A 19,247-nucleotide genomic window follows, 5' to 3' on the forward strand; every position below is an offset into this window, starting at 1 on the left:
TACAATTTAGATTTATCAATAGGAAGAGCATTATCCATGAGAGCACTGCTGGCGAGGTGGTCAACAGTAAGAGCTCAACCTTGGGGGATATTGAAGAGTCCTTAACCGAAGAGGAAGCTCAGCAATTCAATGACATACTACAGGATGTGGATAAGGAAGTGGAAGAGAGTCGGGAGAAATTTTCTATTGATCAACAGCTTATGGCAGTAGATTCTTCTAAGGAAGACACGAAGTCATTAATGGAATCGCAGAAGGCTGTCTCTTTGTATTTCATGAAGGATTTATTTGAATGGGAGGATTATAGGTCAGAGCTTATCAATGTCAATGATATCTATAAAACCAGTCCAAGGTTGGCCGGTGTTCTCAGAAAACTGCTTGACAAATATGGGGATATTGGTTCCAGTTGCAATTTAAATCAAGGACTAAAGAACTGTGTCCTCGTCCTATTTTGTGCGACTGTGCATAGTATGTGTGACACTATGGTTCAGGACATCACCGATGACTTAATTTACACCTGGTGGAGGGACTCCAGAATTGCTCAACGAGCAGGGTTTAGAGTTGGTTTTGTGTTTGATCATTTGGAGAGGATTGCGGAAGCTCGTCATGGAATTGATACTGAGTTATACCAGATTAGCCCCATTCGCTATCAATACAAAAAGATGTCTAAGCTTTTAGGAGAGATTGACCAGCTAGACCAAGATATTGGGGAACGAAAAGCAAAAGTGGACGAATTTAGGAAGCAAGCACAGGAGATGATATCTACTATTCATCCTAAGAGATTGAGATTGGAGACCGAGGAGTTGAGTAAAGCCATGGATATTGGGATAGTGAAAGCAGGAAAATACACCGGCTTGCTGTGATTCTTCTATATAGACTAACAAGTTAGTGCCATTTCTTATTTGGTTTCTGTTATTTTTCCCTCTCAAATTTACTACATGCACAACCAACCTGTTATTTTAAGAGCATTCTCAGAATAACTAGAAACAGGCTTGTATGCCGAGTAAAGATTGATGGCATGGATATAAACTATGCAACTCAAGTATGTAAGTACGGTTTTATTTCTTCGATTAATTGTGTGGACATAATATCAAATTTTCATATCTCTGTCTGAAATAACTCTCACTCTCTCTCTAATTTACATGCATATATTCTTGCAAATTATATTAACACTGAAAAAAAAAAACTGTTGAATCCCTCAACTCATCATATTCCAAAAGATAATTGATTCCCTCACATATCATTGTAAGGCACGCCAATATCTTATTAATTCTCTCACTCTCTCTCGAACAAAAGTAAAAGTTATTGTATTTTCCTAGTACTATGATCTGTACAAGAGCAGCATCTCAATTCACAGAGATAGTGCTCATCTTACACAAGTGCACAAAAAGAAGTGCTAAAGCAGAAGATTTGCAGATGGTAGGCAAAGGGATCCCGTATTTTCCTCTCCTGAACAGCCCCTGCAGAAAAGGCAAGAAGCATAGGACCACATACGTACTACAAAAGAACTCCCCAAGCCCTGTGCCCTGCCCACCTTGTGCTTCCAACCCTAGCAAGGCCATGGCCAATGCTGTAACGTGCACCAACAGAATTGTCGTGCCGGGAATGAAAACAGGGGATTCGTCGAAGATCATTTTATCATCGTCTTCGCCACAATCATCAGCAGGAGTCCTGGGCTGATGAAACTTTTGGGTAATTTCAAAGATAGTTTCTGACAGTCCTAAGAACTTGAGTATTACATTTAAAAGTCCCAAGAACCATGCACCTGTTGCGAAAATTCTTTCCATACAACTGTTAACCCACCATGAATCGATTGGGAAGCCAATACGAATGTAGTCTGATAAAGTATACACTTTGTAGATCACAATAAGTGTTACAGGTATGCATATGCCCAATTCCTGAATCTGTTGTGGAAGCTACACATGTCATAATTCTATTGGTTGGTTGAATGTACAACGGAAGTATGCTTAAGAATTTATTACCTTTGGGAGGAAACTGGAGTTGGTGATGATGCAGTAAGCTGGAAGAGCAGCATAGCACACCTCAGGAATTGAGCGTAAGCCCCAAATAAGGATCCACAAATAGGCCAAGCATTGGCGGAATTGGAGCTTGCTTGTGAAGCAAGCAAAAATGGGATTTGTTTTGCTAAATAGAATTTCAAGGAATCCTGTAGCCCATCTTTTTTGTTGGCTCATTGCTGCAGGGTCCGCAAGTGCACCACAGCCAAGAAAAGCCCGTGGATCTGGCGAGCAATAACCTGATCTCCAACCTTTTGCATGGATCATCATGCCAGTTATCATATCTTCTGTTATGGAGCCATATAGAAAGCCAACCTGAAAAGAATAAATAAAAGTTCATTATACGTTGGATGAGAAAAGTTCGAATACTTTTGGTTTATACTTCATCGAATTATTGTATTCTATACTTCTGTAAATTTGAGTCTATTGGGAATCTGAATTTATATATTTATAGTATAAATTCTAGGTCTACTAGTGTATTTTCAAAAACATACTCCCACAATATGCAGAGAGAAATGCACCCCTGTTTCCCATTTGGTGGGAAGAGGAAAGAGCCACATGACCAGAGGACTAGAATTAGTGCCATCGAATGTTGAGGGCACCCGGCCAACAGTCCAATAGTATACTTTGTGTGAGTATTAAAAGTCTAACTAATAAGAGAGAATATGTCTGGGTTGTTATGATCAACAGTCCAATAATATATTACTTCTATGCGTTAGATCTATTGTACTATCATCAATATGAAAAATAAATAACTGAAACACAAGCTTAAAGAAAAAATTGTTCATAGTGCTAGTTCTTCTCTCATGTCGATATCTTCAATTTCTTGAAAGTTTGCTGCCTACCTTTTTACCCCAGTCACTGCTATGCTCATAGTCACAACCTGCAACTTGGTGTACTACATCCAGTGATTTCGACAGAATGCTCGTAAAATATGCCTTTCCTTTCAAAGCATGAGCAGCTGAGTTGATGAATTCCTTTGAATTTCCAAATTTTTTCAATAACTCATCATCCGCTACTTTTCCTGCAAGATTAGGATTTAGGTAACATAGTGTTTACGGGAATATTTGGGATTGAGGATTTTCAATCCATAGCCAAAGCAAATTCAAATCATTAGCTAGGATATGTCTGGGCTCCATGTTCATGTGCGCTTACATGGAGTGAAATATAAAATGTGATTGGCGGTACTAATTCGGTTTTAATTAAAGGCTAGCTAATTGAATTTGGATTCAGTGCTAAGCTGAGTTGTACTAACCTTTTCATAATGTTTTACTGATAAAAATCCTTACATTGCATAAGATCTTTCAAAATGCAGTACAGATAAGATCATAATAAGATCCAAATATAAGTTTTTGTAACAGCTTAGAAAAAAAAAAAAAGTCTCCCACGCTAATGTCAATTCTGCTTAACTTTAAAGATTTTTGAATCACTTATACATTTGTACCAATGGAGTATCAAAATTTAATTAACAACGCATTCTCAAAATTTATTTATCAACACATTCTTATCAAAAAAATCATTAATCACAACCTTCATATCTATCTCAGCACCAGCTAGGATTAATATAGAATCCAAATGCCCTAAAGAAAAAAGATGCATAACAGAAATAAGAAATAAGAAAACAGAGTACCATTAAATTCATTAACATATTTTCCTTGATGATCCACCTCACCCGGCCACAGACCCATACACAACATTTCGTCTATGAAAAGTTCCTGAACCTGCATAGAATGGTCCTTGAATTCCCACCATTCCCTTAAAGAGAGTCTAACAAAATATCGAGCAAAACAAACAAGTTAAACACCCTATTGGCTATGCATTGAACAAGCAATTAACTACGTTAATCGACGCATCGAGTTTAAGATTAAAAATAGAGCTAGCATGAGTCACTTGATGCCGAACGGCTAGATGATCCGTTGGTCTATCATAGAAATATTGCGGACACTGAACAAACCCCCAGTCTCTTTCGTCATTGGAGCCTAAAAACAAACACATTGCATGAAGAACAAGCTCTGGATTGTTGGCATACATGTCGCAATCCACATTGAGCATGAATGGTGCATTGGTCATCAAGCCGGAGACTCTAGTCTATTTGTCATTCAAAATTAACAATAAATTAAAAAACAATTGTGATTGAGATTCAACAATTGAGTCAAAACTTGAGTCCCAATTGCTATGTAGTATTCATCTATTGGATAGTGAATTTCATAAGTAATAAAATCAATATTTTTATCGTCCATTAAATGAATGCCGCATTAGTTGAGACTAAAGTTGGTACACAATTGTTAGAATTCCCAGCGGTACTCAAATAAGTATCGACTTACTAATACATTCATGGCCCCCGCTTTATAATGATGTGGATTCTTTGGCCTTTTCTCTCTGGATATGTAGATTAAATGTGGTATCCCATCAGAGAGACCCTGCATATTCTCCCATATAACCTACAAATAATAAAATGATTAAACCAATAAATCTTCTTTTTCGGTTCTCTAAAGAAAAAATTTTACATCGGCTTGAACTAATTTTGTTGAGCCAATAATATAAGCTTCTGGCAAACCGCAACTCTTGAACTAGATATTTTGAAAAAAAAGAAAGCGAAAATGATAACAAAATTGTAATTACTTGTTTTTCATAGTTTTGTCGGATGTCAATTTTATCGAGGATGAATTCTTTGACATGTCAAGTGCTTTTCGTAGAAGTTGTTTCGTAGTCCTTTCTTAGAATGTCCATTTTCCACGGCAAAGCACATTGTAAAAGCCAAAAATTGACTGAAGAAATAAACTAGCTAGTTATTACCGTGATTATTGTTGGATGATTCTGGCACTGTGTTGAAGAAAACTTCCAATTCCCCTGTTAGATCAAATGAAGTAGAATTGTTGGCTGCAGCTTCAATGTTTCCGCAAAGTCTCTCGTACTCTTCCTATAATTAACAAGATCATAAGTACTCTATGTACAGATCAAACAAATTACCTACACTCATTATTAAATGTGATGGCCATTCTCTCTTGACCTATGTGAGCGGGTTCAAACTTTATAACTCTTATATCACTTTAAAAAATTTACCACTAAACCAACACGCCCCCATGTGCGAGAATGAAAAAATAATTAAATACATTATCATAAATACACATGTAATACAAGATTTTTAGAAGCTTGTAGAGCAGCGAATCTTGAAGCTATGTTATATTTTTTACCTTCATCTTTTCCCAGTCTTGCTGGAATTCCCATGAACTCGCACAAGGCGGTTCATCAGACTCACGTAAGAAGTATCTAAATGGAGCTCTAACTCGAATATTATACTTCTTACAAAATGGAACCCAAAGCTTGGCAAACTTTGATGCTTCAACGAGAGAGTAAAAGTTGAGAGGTGAGCAGCCATCATCAGACACGTAGCAAGCAAGCCTATGAGCTGGATAATCAACTGCCAACAAAGAGAGTACTGTGTTCACTGTGAGGATTGGAGGCTCTAGATAAGGATCTGCAGTTGTCACAAAAATGTCTAGTGGAGGAAGCTCCTTTATCCTGTTGGAGTATTAGCACGTTTTAAATTAACCAGCCCAAGTCAGCACTGAATCCAAATCCTGCAAATTATTAAACTATTGTTAATTTCGTTACCGTTCTTGGAGCCGTTGTGGATAAGTGTTGTAAGATATAGGAGTCCATTTGGTGCCAGTGGTGAGAACCCAGACGAAGGTGAAACAAGATTCGCATAGAAAAGCAACAAACCAAGCGAATCCATTGTGCTTGAGAGATAAGAGCCTGTAGAAGAGCAGAGAAAGAAGAAGGAACAAGATGGTGACGTCTAAAAATCTGTGTGTTGTGTTTTTGGCAATAACTTTTTCGTATAGAGGGAGAGATGACATTATTGGATTCGGGCACCGGTAAGATAAAAGAAAAGTGAAAATAAGCTGTCTCAATATTGTTTAGTGATTCAATGATTTTTATAGCTGCAAGACTGTCCATTTGTTGAATGTGTGGTGATGATGGAGTCATATCCACAGGTTAAAGGATTGCATTATTAGAGCTTGTTAGAGTGAAGGAATTTGTTTGATTTCATGCGATTTTATATTTATGTGTATGTATCATCGGTTATTATATTGATCAATTATTAAGACAACATAGAACCACAAAAATTAAAAATATAAAGGGATTTAAAAAAATGATCGGTACTATTTCTATTCTTTTCACTTTGTTCAAATCATTGATAGGTTAGTTTTTCATCATAGAAATCCACTATGTTCGCATATTATCATATAGTTTTTCATCATAGAAATCCACTATGTTCGCATATTATCATATCAATTAGGTTAATCAATGGGGAAAATGATAGCGGGTCCCCCAATGTATGGGGAGAAATTGATAAAAGAATCTCGAACTTTTTGAAGAAGACAGAGAACCATGTCTTTTAAAATGTTTCATTAGTTTGGATAAAAACAAAAGGGTAACTTAGGATATTTGCCTTGAAAGTACATGTGACACAATTTGAATAATTTGAATATAATTATATTTCATTTTATTTATTAAAAATTAAAATATTTAACATAATATTGTTGTATATAATATAGTTAATCAGTATTTAATTCAAAGTTTGTCCGCCAAGGGCAACCAAATTATTTAAGATTAACACGTTTGAAAAGGAATAATTATTTTTAAAAAACTACTTTTCTTAATTGTTCTCTTTATAAATAGATTATAAATACATATACCATATGAAATTAATAATATTTTTTATTTAATATATTATATTAAATGAAGGAATAAAGTTATGCTTAGTTTAAAATGAGACTATTTATTGAGTTTTCGTGGCTAGCTGTCCCACGAAGTGTTTATTTTCTTATAATAAAACGTAAATATTCAAAATTTAGCTTGTTTTGTTCCCGATAATTAGAATGGTAAACAAGTCATTTAAACTTTGAAATTCAATATTCCATCCAACTAATCAATTTGCTTACGGATAGGTGTTTGTATATCTTTTCTGAAATCTTAGGAACTTTTTTATCCTTCTATCCTAAACGTTGAAGTATTATTTTAGGGGTTCCTCTATGATGCTGTAATTTTTTTACATCATCAATAATGTTTTTAATTGTGTACCACTGGATTTAATCAATGGTACACAATATTTGTATTTAAAAAAATAAAAATAATGGTAAACGGTTAACAAACGTGTAAGGGTAGAGAATTTTATAAAATAACTATGACCACCCTTAGAGTTTGAAACAATTTCACTTAAATTACATATTTTATTTAAAATTATTTTTCAATCCTCCTTTAAATTTGAAATGTGATAATCTTTTTCACATAAATCTTCCAAAATCTATTACCATTAATTATAAAATATAATAGTAGGTTATTTAACACAAATCAAATAAATAAGTTACAATTGCAAAATTTATATATGATATAATAGTAATAAATAACACAACTAAGTACATATACTTAAGTAAATGTCATAGTTACATCAATAAACTCATTGTTGAGATTGCTTCTAACATAAAAATTACTTGATCACACATGTTTTAATAAAATTTAATATCGTATATTAAAATATTCATTATTTTATATAATATTAAGGGCCATTGTATAATTTATCATGAAGTATGTATTATTTTTAACACACATTTAACATATTTATTCTTTGAACTTTATATTTATCTTGCAATTAATATCCTTACATGGTAGGAATTTTAAGTTTTATAAGCCTATATATTTTCATTTTATTTTCAAATATCACTTTGTTAATTTCATAAAAGTTAAATCTAATATATATTCCTAATGAGCTTTAGTTTATGAATTGTGAAATATTATTTTATTGATATCCTTTGATTATAATTATAAAATTTTATGTTATTAAGAGTCATTACTTTTGTTATGATAATTAATAGTGACAATAAATAAAATATTACATTGAATAATCTTTAATGGAAAAAATGAGGAAAAAAATCATTGTATATTTTTATATTTCCATTATAAAGATATGGTTTGGGATACTTTAACTTAAAATTTTGGCACAATATTTGAGCCACTAATATCTCATAGTCTAATGGTTGATATTGAAAGTCAAAGCAACATTTCATAATGTTATATCCTCCACCATTGAATTGCATTAAATAAATAGTTTAATTTTTTGATAAAAATTTAAATCAAAATATTTCTCACTCTATAGTTATATAAACATATATTTTTCAATAATAATTAGTGAATAGAATATTTCTCATTTGTTGTGACTCATATAGTATTATTAATAAAACACATATAAAATAGTTTATTGCAATACTTTCTATTATCATTCTTGTTTAGGTATTAATGGTTTGTAATTAAATTCATACAATACAAATTATTACAAGACTTTGTATTAAATAACCTACTTGATATTATATTTTATACTTAATGGTAACTGATTTTGGAAGATTTATTTAAAAGAGATTATCATATTACAAATTTAAAGGAGGGCTGAAAAGTAATTGTAAATAAAATATACTATTTAAGTGAAATTGTTTCAAACTCTAAGGGTGGTCACAATTATTTTTACAAAAATTATCCACCCACTTGAACGGTTACCATTATTTTTAAATTATTTTTTTAGTACAAATATTATATACCATTGATTAGATCTAATGGTTCATAATTAATACATTATTGATGCTGTAAAAAAATTTACAGCATCATAAAGGAACCCTTATTTTAGTTAACTATTTGGATGGTAATATTTCTACCCCTTAAATTGTACAAACCCACCCCACTTCAGAAAAGGGTAATTAAAATTTTATTGGTTGTCAAATTTATGCTATTTAAATGTAAAGGTGTTGGAAAATTTATTGAGTTTCAGTTCAATTAACAAAAATAATTAGTTCCCTCGCGAACTCTTTGGTGTGTCTGAGGCTAGTGGTGTGGGAGTTTAGGCAGGGCCCTTTCTCTAATGCTCTTTTTCTTTTTCTCGTTGGTTTTTTCAGTTCCTTTTCTTTTTTTTCTTTCTTATTCATTTTCATGTTATGGACACGTCGGAATTAATTTATTTTTGTGAGAAGCTCCCATTGTGGGGAAAGGCAACCACTGTTGCCATTTCAGATAAAGTTTTGCGACGAAGGGAGACTATGGCGGCTGCAAGTTTGATTGGTAAGATCTTGACCAAATAGCTGGTGAATAAGGATATTGTTAAGTAAATAAAAGCACCAGGTTGGCCATGCTACTATTTTCGCCCCGGCATGGATCACCTCAGCCAAATGGTACGAGCAGAACACGGGGACAAATATGAGCCGACCAGAGACGAGTACCAACCAGGGGAGTATACCGACCAGAGGTATATACCGAGTCGATACCCATCCCCCGAAAAAGCGGGAACACGATCCCACAGAATCACGGTAGTTGCGCTTTTCCCAGAACCGTTGCGAGAGATGCGAGATCCCACGTTTGCCCATAATGTAGCAGTTAGAGTCCCATGAGGGGCTGCCACCACCAGAAAAAGGAGGGATGAAGGCTAAACGGGAACGTGGGACATCGGCTATAAAAGAAGAAGAAATCGATGAAGAAGGGATGGAAAAAAGGAGATAAGGGAAAACTCTGCCAAATTGTATCCAGACGCTTTTCAATACCGAGAGTGAGCTAATTCTAAGCAATTATTTGAACCCTAATTGCACCGTTTTCCCGTAAACACCTTGTGCTAACTTAGGCATCGGAGGGTTTACGCCGGCAAAACCACCGGCGTCTCTGATCCACTTTTGTGAACGCAGGCTTAGTGAGAAAAAGAGGGACAACTCCAACTTCAGTGGCTGGAGCAATCGTTGAAGCAAGAAAGAATTGATATCTTCATTATTGATAACTTGAACGTTGGTGTAAAAATCTTGTCGGGCAAAGGGCGAGCAGATTTCAGCATCAACATTTTGGCGTCGTCTGTAGGGAGCTGGATAAAAAGCTACCACCGAATTAATAGTTACCGGAGAAGTAACGAACGATTAGACATGGATGTGCCGAGGAAGGATGCTTTCAGGGAGGATAACGAAACTGTGGAGACAATCACTCTCCGGGAAATTACAAATGAAGCCCGGGAGAGGATGATGCAAGATTGATTGGAGCGGATGGAGAAACAAATGGAGACTCTCGCGACCATACTGTATGAGTTGAGGGATGAGCGGAGAAAGGATTGTGAAACCCCCGCGGGAAGAGATGATGTTGGAGCAGAACCCAGCCTCCGGAGGCGTAGAGTTGAGGAAATCCCTCTGCCGGCAGACCAATCTAATGGGGTGCATCCCCACAGAAGCACTGGTCGGGTTCCAGGAGAACGAGTAAATGAAAGGAGGGACCAACCTCGCCCCGGACGGGTACCAGAAACTAATGGCCGAGGGGCCAGTATTGATGAAGGAGAGCTCAGACAGCGGTTGCAAAATATGGAGCAGGAGCGAGATCCGATAGTTGCGCGTGATCCTGATCGTGCTGCAGAATTGGAGGGAGAGGTGCGCAGATTAGCACAAGTGATAGAGGAGATACAAGGCAAGAGGAAGCCCCCGAGCTGGAGGATAATGCTAGATGAAGAATCTCCACTATCAACTAAGATCATGGGTACTGTAATCCCAATAAATTTCCGCTTCCCTGACCTCAAATACTCTGGGCGAAGTGATCCACTGGTGCATATTGAACGTTTCAACGACATGACGGGTGTTCAGGGGTTAACACCAGCTCAGAGGTGTAGGGTGTTTCCATTGACACTGGAGAGACGAGCCCGAGAATGGTGCCGCAAGCTGTCACGAGGAAGTATTAGAGGGTACGAGCAGATGTGCCAAGAGTTGGCCGAACAGTTTCGAGGAGCACTGGCCCCAGGGGATGATATGATGGAACTAATGGGGATGAAGCAGGAGGAACAAGAATCCCTTTGAGATTTTGTAAAACGATACCACCGAGCCGAGCTTGATTTGGGAGCTTTCAATCACCCGCAGGCATTGAGGGGATTAAAAGAGGGTGTGAGGATAGGCCGGCTATGGTATAACCTGAGAAGTCCCCTGGTGCAGAATTACTCAGCGGGGTATGAGCAGGCAAAGAGAGACATTAAAATCGAAGAGGAAAAATCGACAAGGATAAAGAGTGAACAGCTGGAGGAGCTGAGACGAAAAGAAAGGAAAACCTCAAGTGGGAGCGGGTCGGGAAAGCGAGCTAAGGAATCCTTAATGATGGGTGCGGTATCAACTCGGTCTCGCCCTTACCCCATGGCTCAAAGACCGCAACAGGTCCAACACAATCGGACTCAGCCCCCGCGCCCCCCATTCCTGGAGCGGCAACGAGAATTCTAGCAGTTGGCAAACCATCCTTATCACAACGCTCCCAGAGCACTACACACGGCCAACTCCAGAACGGGACGATCAGGTCAGCTACCTTCAATATCCGCTCGGGACGATATTCATGATAGCCGAGCAGTCCAGCTGATTGACCAAAGCTCAGCATACAGACAATACACCATGTTAAAAGTCCCTATGGAGGAGTTATACGAGAGAATCGAGGGATGAGACCTGTTGTACCCTCCAGCCCCTATAACAAAACCTGCTCACCGACGGGATAAGAGTAAATTCTGTAAATTTCACGACACTCACGGTCACACAATCAGCCAGTGTCGTGACTTAAAGATCCGGGTGGAGGATTTAGTGAGAAACCGTTATTTGGATGAATATGTAGATGGGGTGTCCCCCGTCATTGAATCACAGTACACGCCCGATGAAGGAGCTGAGAGGGGCCTGGAACGTGAACAGCCGACTATCCGTGTGATAGCAGGAGGGCCAACATTGGCTGGGAATTCGAACAGGGCACGAAAGAACTATGGGAGATACGCCATGACTAACAAAGAAGTACTTTTCAATTTGCCAGCAGCCAAGAAGGCAAAAGTGCTGTAAGTTCCCCTTATGTGGACAGATGACAATGAATAGGGTATCTTATATCCTCATGAGGATGCACTGGTGATTAAGGCAATAGTGGCTGGTACAGAATTGCGACGAATACTGGTAGACACGGGTAGCTCGGTTGACATCCTGTTTAAGTCGGCCCTAGATGATATGGGAATTGCAGACTTGAAATTGGAACGGATAAATACATCCTTAAAGGGATTTGGAGGGGGACGGTTAACTCCCATAGGGATCATCGAACTCCCAATTACTGTGGGGACAAAGCCGTTTGAAAGAACGATGATGCTGGACTTTGTTGTGGTAGAGGAAAGAAGCCCTTACTAGATGATATTGGGGAGACCCTTCATGAGGATAAGCCAATGCGTTGTATCTACACATTATCTGGCACTGAAATACAGAGTAAATGGAGTGGTTGGCATAGTAAAAGGCAACCAGAGGATGGCAAGGAGTTGTTATGCTACAACGGCCAAGGAGACACTACAGGTTACTTCTCTAGATAACTGAGGAGAGTCTAAAAATGGCCGCCAAGAACCTGTTGAGAAACTAGAAGAAGTTGCGGTAAGCAAAAGCAACCCGAGCAGAGTGGTTAAGATCGGTTCAAGATTGGTTGGGACAGTAAGAGGCGAGCTGGTAAAGTGCCTACAGTCTCATGCAGATATATTCGCCTGGTCTCACGAGGACATGCCAGGAATTGATCGCGGGGTAGCTTGCCACAAGTTGGCAATCAAGAAGGAGGCGAGGTCGGTGAGGCAGAAGAGGAGATGCTTTAACCAGGAAAGGTACGAGGCCATAAATGCCGAGGTGGAGACACTGTTGAAAGCAGGATTTATAAGGGAGGCCAAGTACTCGGAGTGGATTTTCAATGTAGTACTGGTAAAGAAGGCCAACGAGAAATGGAGAATGTGTGTGGATTTCACAGATCTTAATAAGGCATGTCCGAAAGACAGTTTTCCCCTACCAAAGATATATCAATTAGTGGACTCAACAGCAGGTCACAGTCTGCTCAGCTTCATGGATGCCTTTTCGGGATACAACCAGATACTCATGGACGAGCAGGATGAGGAAAACACCACCTTTATAATTAACATGGGTCTGTTTTGCTACAGGGTAATGCCTTTTGGCCTGAAAATGGAGGAGCCACCTATCAAAAGTTGGTGAACAAGATCTTCAAGCCATTGATCGGTCATACTATAGAGGTATACGTGGACGATATGATCACAAAGTCCAAAGAACCGAGTGATCACGTGAAATATTTGGAAGAGACCTTTGAACTATTGAGGAAATATGGAATGAAGCTAAACCCGGAGAAATGTACATTTGGGGTCAGCTTGGGCAAATTTTTGGGGTTCCTGGTGAGCCACCGAGGGATCGAGGCCAACCCGGAAAAAATACGGGCGGTAACAGAAATGAGGTCCCCATGAACAGTTAAGGAAGTGTAGAGCCTTACAGGGAAATTGGCAGCATTGAACCGATTCATTTCGCGGGCCACAGATAAATGCCACATTTTTTTCCAAACCATAAAGAAAGAGAGAAAGATGGAGTGGACATCAGAATGTGAGGAAGCGTTTGGGCAGCTGAAGGAATATCTGGCCCACGCCCCATTACTATCAACTCCGACAGAATGTGACCAGCTGTTTTTGTACTTGGCAATCTAAAAATGGGCCACCAGCTCAGTGTTAGTCCGAGAAGAAGAAGGGAAGCAACACTCTGTGTATTACACTAGTAAAGCCCTGGTAGACGCAGAAACTAGGTACCCGTTGATGGAGAAATGGGTACTGGCTTTAATAATAGCAGCACGGAAACTGCGACCATATTTTCAGGCCCACCCGATAATTGTGATGACCGACCAGCCTCTCCGACAAATGCTCCAAAAACCATATGCATCAGGGCGGTTAGTAAAGTGGTTCGTGGAGCTGAGCGAATTCGACCTATCCTATAGGCCCCGAGGAGCAATCAAGGCCTAAACCCTGGCTGATTTTATAGTTGACCGTGTTGAACCAGGGGAAGAGGTCCAGAAGGAAAAACTAGTGGAACAGAAGGATCCAAAGGGGGTGTGGCTGGTAATGGTTGATGGGTCACGTAATGAACAGGGATCCGGAGCAGGAGTTATAATCCGAAGCCTAGAAGGGGTCGAGGTATCTTATGCAGTAAAATTCGAGTTCCAGCTTACGAACAACCAAGCTGAATATGAGGCCTTCATTACTGGGCTCGGGCTTGCACATGCACTACGGGCAGAAAGAGTAGAAATCCGAGCAGATTCCCAGCTAGTATGTAATCAGCTCAGTGATCAATTTCAAGTAAGAGAAGAGAAATTGGGGCTTTATTTGAAGAAGGCGAAACAAATGGTTGAACTCTTCAAAAAGGTAGAGGTGAAGCAGACATGTTGGCAAGAATGGCTGCAACAGTAGATCCCAAATTACCTAAGTCAGTTCCACTAGAGATGAGGGCTTCGCCGAGTATAGGAGAGAAAGTAGAGGTAATGAGAATAAGCGCCGAAGAATCCTAGATGGACTTGATTCTCGCATACATCCGCGATGGCATTTTACCGAAGGACAAAAGGCAAGCAAGAAAGTTAAAATGCCGAGCAGCGAGATATGCACTGCTCGATGGGGTGCTCTACCGCCGAGGATTCACCTTGCCCCTTTTGCGATGTTTGGATGATGAGGAGGCAGACTATGTACTAAGGGAGATTCATGAAGGAATATGTGGAAATCATTCAGGAGCAAGAACTTTAGCCTTCAAGGCACTTCGGCAAGGATACTTTTGGCCGACCATGCACCAGAATGCGAAAAGGATGGCAAAAAATTACAAAATCTGCCAAAGCTTCTCAGAGGTTCCCGCACAACCCCCAGAAAAGCTTACCATTATGACATCCCCATGGCCTTTTGCTCAATGGGGAATCGACCTGATTGGTCCGTTATCGAAAGGCCGAGGAGCGGCAACCCATGCAATTGTAGCAATAAACTACTTCACCAAGTGGATAGAAGTGGGGGTCCTTAGCCAAATTATGGAGAGAAAGACAACGGATTTTATTTGGAAGAATATCATCTGCAGATACGGAATCCCTTATACCATCATCACCGACAATGAGAGGCAATTTGACAACAACAACTTTAGAGAATTTTGCCGGAACCTAGGGGTGGACCGGAAGTTCTGAACCCCCGCACACCCCCAGGCAAACGGACAAGTGGAAGCAGCCAACAAAGTGATAAAGAAACTCCTGAAGACTAGACTGAGAGAGAAGAAGGGAGCTTGAGTTGACGAGCTACCAGGGGTACTGTGGGCTTACCGGACAACTCACAAAATCGCTACAGGGGAAACCCCGTTTGCCTTAGCTTTTGGTCATGAGGCAGTAGTCCCAGCAGAAATTGGAGAAAGAACACATCGGACGGAATACTTCAATGAGGAGCAAAATGGCGAGCAGATCTGTTTGAGCCTGAACCTACTGGAGGAGAAAAGGGAAGGGGCCTCGCAGAAAGTGGCCCAGTGTCAGCAAAGGGTTACGCGTTATTACAACAAGAACATACGCGTGAGGCAGTTCCAAACAGAAGATTGGGTGCTTAGAAAGGTGAGCCAAAACACCAGGGATCCTAACCATGGCGCTCTTGACCAGAAATAGGAAGACCCGTACAGGGTGATACGAGCAACTGGACCAGGAGCTTATAAGTTAGCGTACACAGATGGACGAGACGTAGAGAGGTCGTGGAACGCTGAGCACTTGAAGAAGTATTTCCAGTAAGCAAAGTGCTTTACTAAGTCTTCATAAGTTATTTCTGTTAAATGCATGATGGCTTGTTGCACATGCATATATTCTGTGTTCCTGTAATGCATTCAAATTTCAATAAAGATGAATTCAGCACGAAATCCCCCTGCTAGCAAACCCAATAAAAAAAAAATTCTACCAAGGCAAGTAAGTGCCTGCTTCTGCTCAGTCAACGAAAGACCAGCAGCTAAATTTACGAAAATTCTACTAAGGGAAGTAAGTGCCTGCTTCTACTGGGTCAACGAAAGACTAGCAGCTAAATTTACGAAAATTCTACTAAGGCAAATAAGTGTCTGCTTCTGCTCGGTCAACGAAAGACTAGCAGCTAAATTTACGAAAATTCTACTAAGGCAAGTAAGTGCCTGCTTCTGCTCAGTCAACGAAAAGACCAGCAGCTAAATTTAGGAAACTTCTACTAAGGCAAGTAAGTGCCTGCTTCTGCTCGGTCAACGAAAGACCAGCAGCTAAATTTACGAAAATTCTACTAAGGCAAGTAAGTACCTGCTCCTGCTCGATCAACGAAAGACCAGCAGCTAAATTTACAAAATTCTTACCAAGGCAAGTGTGTGCCTGGTCCTGCTCGGCCCACGAAAGACCAGCAGGTGATTTTATGAAATTTCCACAAAGGCAAACAAGTGTCTGTTCCTGCTCAGTCAACGAAGACCAGCATGCAATTTCAATAAATTTTTACAAAGGCAAGTAAGTGCCTGCTTATGCTCGGTCAACGAAAAACCAGCAGCCAATTTTATGAAAATTCTACTAAGGTAAGTAAGTGCATGCTCCTGATCGGTCAACGAACGACCAACATGCAATTTTGCAAAAATTTTACTAAGGCAAGCGGATGCCTATTCCTGCTCGGTCCACTAAAGAACCAGCAGGCAAAATCAGATAAATTGTCAAATTAATTTGCAGATACAATCCATGAGCAAAAATCAGACAAGAAAGCCAGTAAAGAACATCTAAAAATTTATAAGCATTTAAATGTTTACAAAACGAATGAAAATCTAGAGTCTATACAAAAATAGACCTAAGGATTAGGATGGTCAACGGTTTCAGCAGGTGAAGGATCAGCTATCTCTGGAGGTGGAAGATCAACAATACCGGGAGGAGGAGGCATGGACCCTTGTCCCACTTCAAAAGCACATCCCCCAGCTTCCCCCTCCTGCACCCCATCTAAAGGAGCCTCCACCTGATCCTGCTCACCCTGCTCCTTATCTGTCTGGTTGATCTCCGCCATATACCGCTGCACTCCAGCCTCCAGTTTGCTCATGTCCAGCTCGGGATATTCTTCCTTAAGCACAGACATGATGCACTTATAGGAGAAAGCAACCCCAGAGTCATACTCGGCATCCAGCCGATCGTCCACATCGGCGGATTTGTCTTTCTCCTCAACCAGCTGCTCACTCAGGGATTTGATTTCTCCCTCAAGGGCGGTCCTCAGAGTATCTCTTTCACTTTGAATAGCCTGAAGATCAGACTTCAGGTCACGCAACTCACCCTCAAGTTTGGAGGAAATGGACTCAGCAACCGCAATTTTCTCCTCTAGCTCCGTAATCTGCATGTTCAGCTCAGCCAACTTCTTCTTCGAGCGATCAGCAGACTCAACCCTCTTCTTCAAGTCCTGGTTCTCAGCTTGAAGCTTCCTCTCTTGGCGCGTGATCCTATTCTTGTAACAAGATACTATGGTGGCCAACTTGAAGGAGACCCTTTGGACAGAACCAGCTAATTCATTGAGATTCATGCTCTCAATATCCTGGACCATCTTCGGTCCCACTGACTTCCCATAGTCCCTCTGATACGGGGTCAGGTAGTCACCCTGATCACGAGCCGGAAGAGGGGAGGATCGGTCTCCAGAACGTGCGCTGACCTCAGAACTCTTGTTAGTAGTTTTCTCCTCGACACTCTTACAAGGTGGAGGAGGGGGCAGAACAGGAACAGAAGCCTTAGAAGGGCCAACACTGACTTTCTTCGGAGGAGGAGGAGGGTTGCTGGAGCTGCTAGGAGCCCGACCACGCTTTCTGCTCATTGCACTGAGGATTTTGTTATCCATCCCGGCAGTAATGTCCACTAAGCTCGAACCGACCAAGTTTGTTGGTGACAGCAAGTCTTGGCAGGTAGACGCGTTCACTAGAGCAGTTTCAACCTGGAGCAAGGGTCGGTCTTCAAGGTCCTTAACCAAACCCCAAGATTCTGAAAAAACAAACAAGGTTAAAGAACTCAATAAGTGGCAATTTTGATTAAGAATATAGGCAAAAATGAACGACCTGGGGTGACAAAATGCGTTGGAAGGTAAATATCCCCACCAAGCGACTGGACTACTGGACACCAGTTTCCTCCAGTAAAGAAGAATTTGTTCTTCCAATTCTTACATGAAGAATGAAACCCAGTGATCGGTTTCCTCTTTGCAGAACTGGACATGAAGTAGTACCAACTCGCCTCCTTTGGGCTGCTCCGCAGCTGGTACAGATGCTTCACTTCAACAAGGGAAAGCTCCTCCGACCCGCACCTCTCCCACAGCACAAACATAGCCGAGAGAATCCTCCACCCGTTTGGGTGTAGCTGACCTGGGGCCAGGTGCATACCGCCCAATATCTTGGCAAAATAACGTTGAAGGGGCTGCCGAGCTCCTAATCTGAAACTCTCCAAGTGCATCGTCACGTACCCCTTTAGAGGCCAACTAGGTACATCAACTTTCCAAGGAACTACAAGGAGAACCTCCTCGGGAATGTTGTAGAGGTTCCTAAGCTTGAATAGATCAGTGGAGGTGATGGCACAAGTTATGAAATCAATAGGGTAAGAATCCGCCTCCACCCTGTGGCCAAGGTTCCTTTTCCTAGAGGGTCCGCTCGGCTCGGAATTGCTTCCCTCGCCATCACCCACTTCTTCAGGGACCCCAACCCCACTATAACGGTGATCCTCACCAGAGCCGGATGCGGGTCCACCTCTATTCCCCACAAGCTCTAATTCAGGGGAAGGCGAAATGGTCAGGGGGCGTGGGTATTCAAGGGTATCCCTGCCATGGGAAGGACCTACACTACTGGAGGGACCTAAGAAATCGGTGGGTATTGACACGTTAAGGTCTGAATCCCTTGTTTCTTCATCACTCTCATCAACAATTAACTTCCTTTTTCGATTTGACATATCGGAATCCCAAAAGAAAATAAAGAAAACTCGAGTATACGGATATAAAAGGGGGCAACACAGAACCCAAGCAACAACAACCAGAGAAGAGATTAAAAGCAATACCTGGAATGAACTGGCCCTGATAGCGCTGCCGTGACAGAGAAAAAATCCATCAAGTAGATACTCCGGACGCGGGAAGTGTGAGTAAAGTTTAAAGAGGGGGTAGGTTAACGACGGAGAGACGAATAACAAAACGATGATGATGTAAGTCTAGGGATTTGAAACGAAAAGGAAGAAATGAAAGCATTTAAGTGATTGGGATGCCAGCTCACTTACCGTATATCGAGGACGAATAGCCCGTCTTTTCAAATTTCAAATACGAAGAGTCTGGAGATGCCACGTCACTAACCGTTACAAGAGGCCAGGCTAGATGCAAGCCCAGATATGCAATGGATATGCTCATTA

General features: G+C 40.5%; 2 protein-coding genes across 2 annotated transcripts; both read right to left on the reverse strand.

Moving 5' to 3' along the window:
• Positions 1 to 1,174: 1,174 nt before the first annotated feature.
• LOC18036345 (cellulose synthase-like protein B4) lies at positions 1,175 to 5,934 on the reverse strand. The gene is given in 11 exon segments (XM_024181363.1): positions 1,175 to 1,901; positions 1,980 to 2,330; positions 2,861 to 3,039; positions 3,646 to 3,691; positions 3,693 to 3,782; positions 3,906 to 4,103; positions 4,340 to 4,456; positions 4,812 to 4,842; positions 4,844 to 4,935; positions 5,210 to 5,537; positions 5,631 to 5,934. Coding segments are annotated over 11 exon segments (2,238 nt in total). The 5' UTR covers positions 5,879 to 5,934; the 3' UTR covers positions 1,175 to 1,343.
• Positions 5,935 to 16,686: 10,752 nt separating this feature from the next.
• On the reverse strand, positions 16,687 to 18,800 carry LOC112097006. The gene is made up of 2 exons (XM_024181265.1): positions 17,924 to 18,800; positions 16,687 to 17,849 (listed from the first exon to the last, which is right to left on the reverse strand). The coding sequence occupies exons 1-2, from the start codon at positions 18,798 to 18,800 to the stop codon at positions 16,687 to 16,689; spliced, it is 2,040 nt and encodes a 679-aa protein (XP_024037033.1).
• Between the last annotated feature and the right edge of the window lie 447 nt (positions 18,801 to 19,247).

Source organism: Citrus clementina, unplaced genomic scaffold, assembly GCF_000493195.1.
Source record: "Citrus clementina cultivar Clemenules unplaced genomic scaffold, Citrus_clementina_v1.0 scaffold_7, whole genome shotgun sequence".
Lineage (NCBI taxonomy): Eukaryota > Viridiplantae > Streptophyta > Magnoliopsida > Sapindales > Rutaceae > Citrus > Citrus x clementina.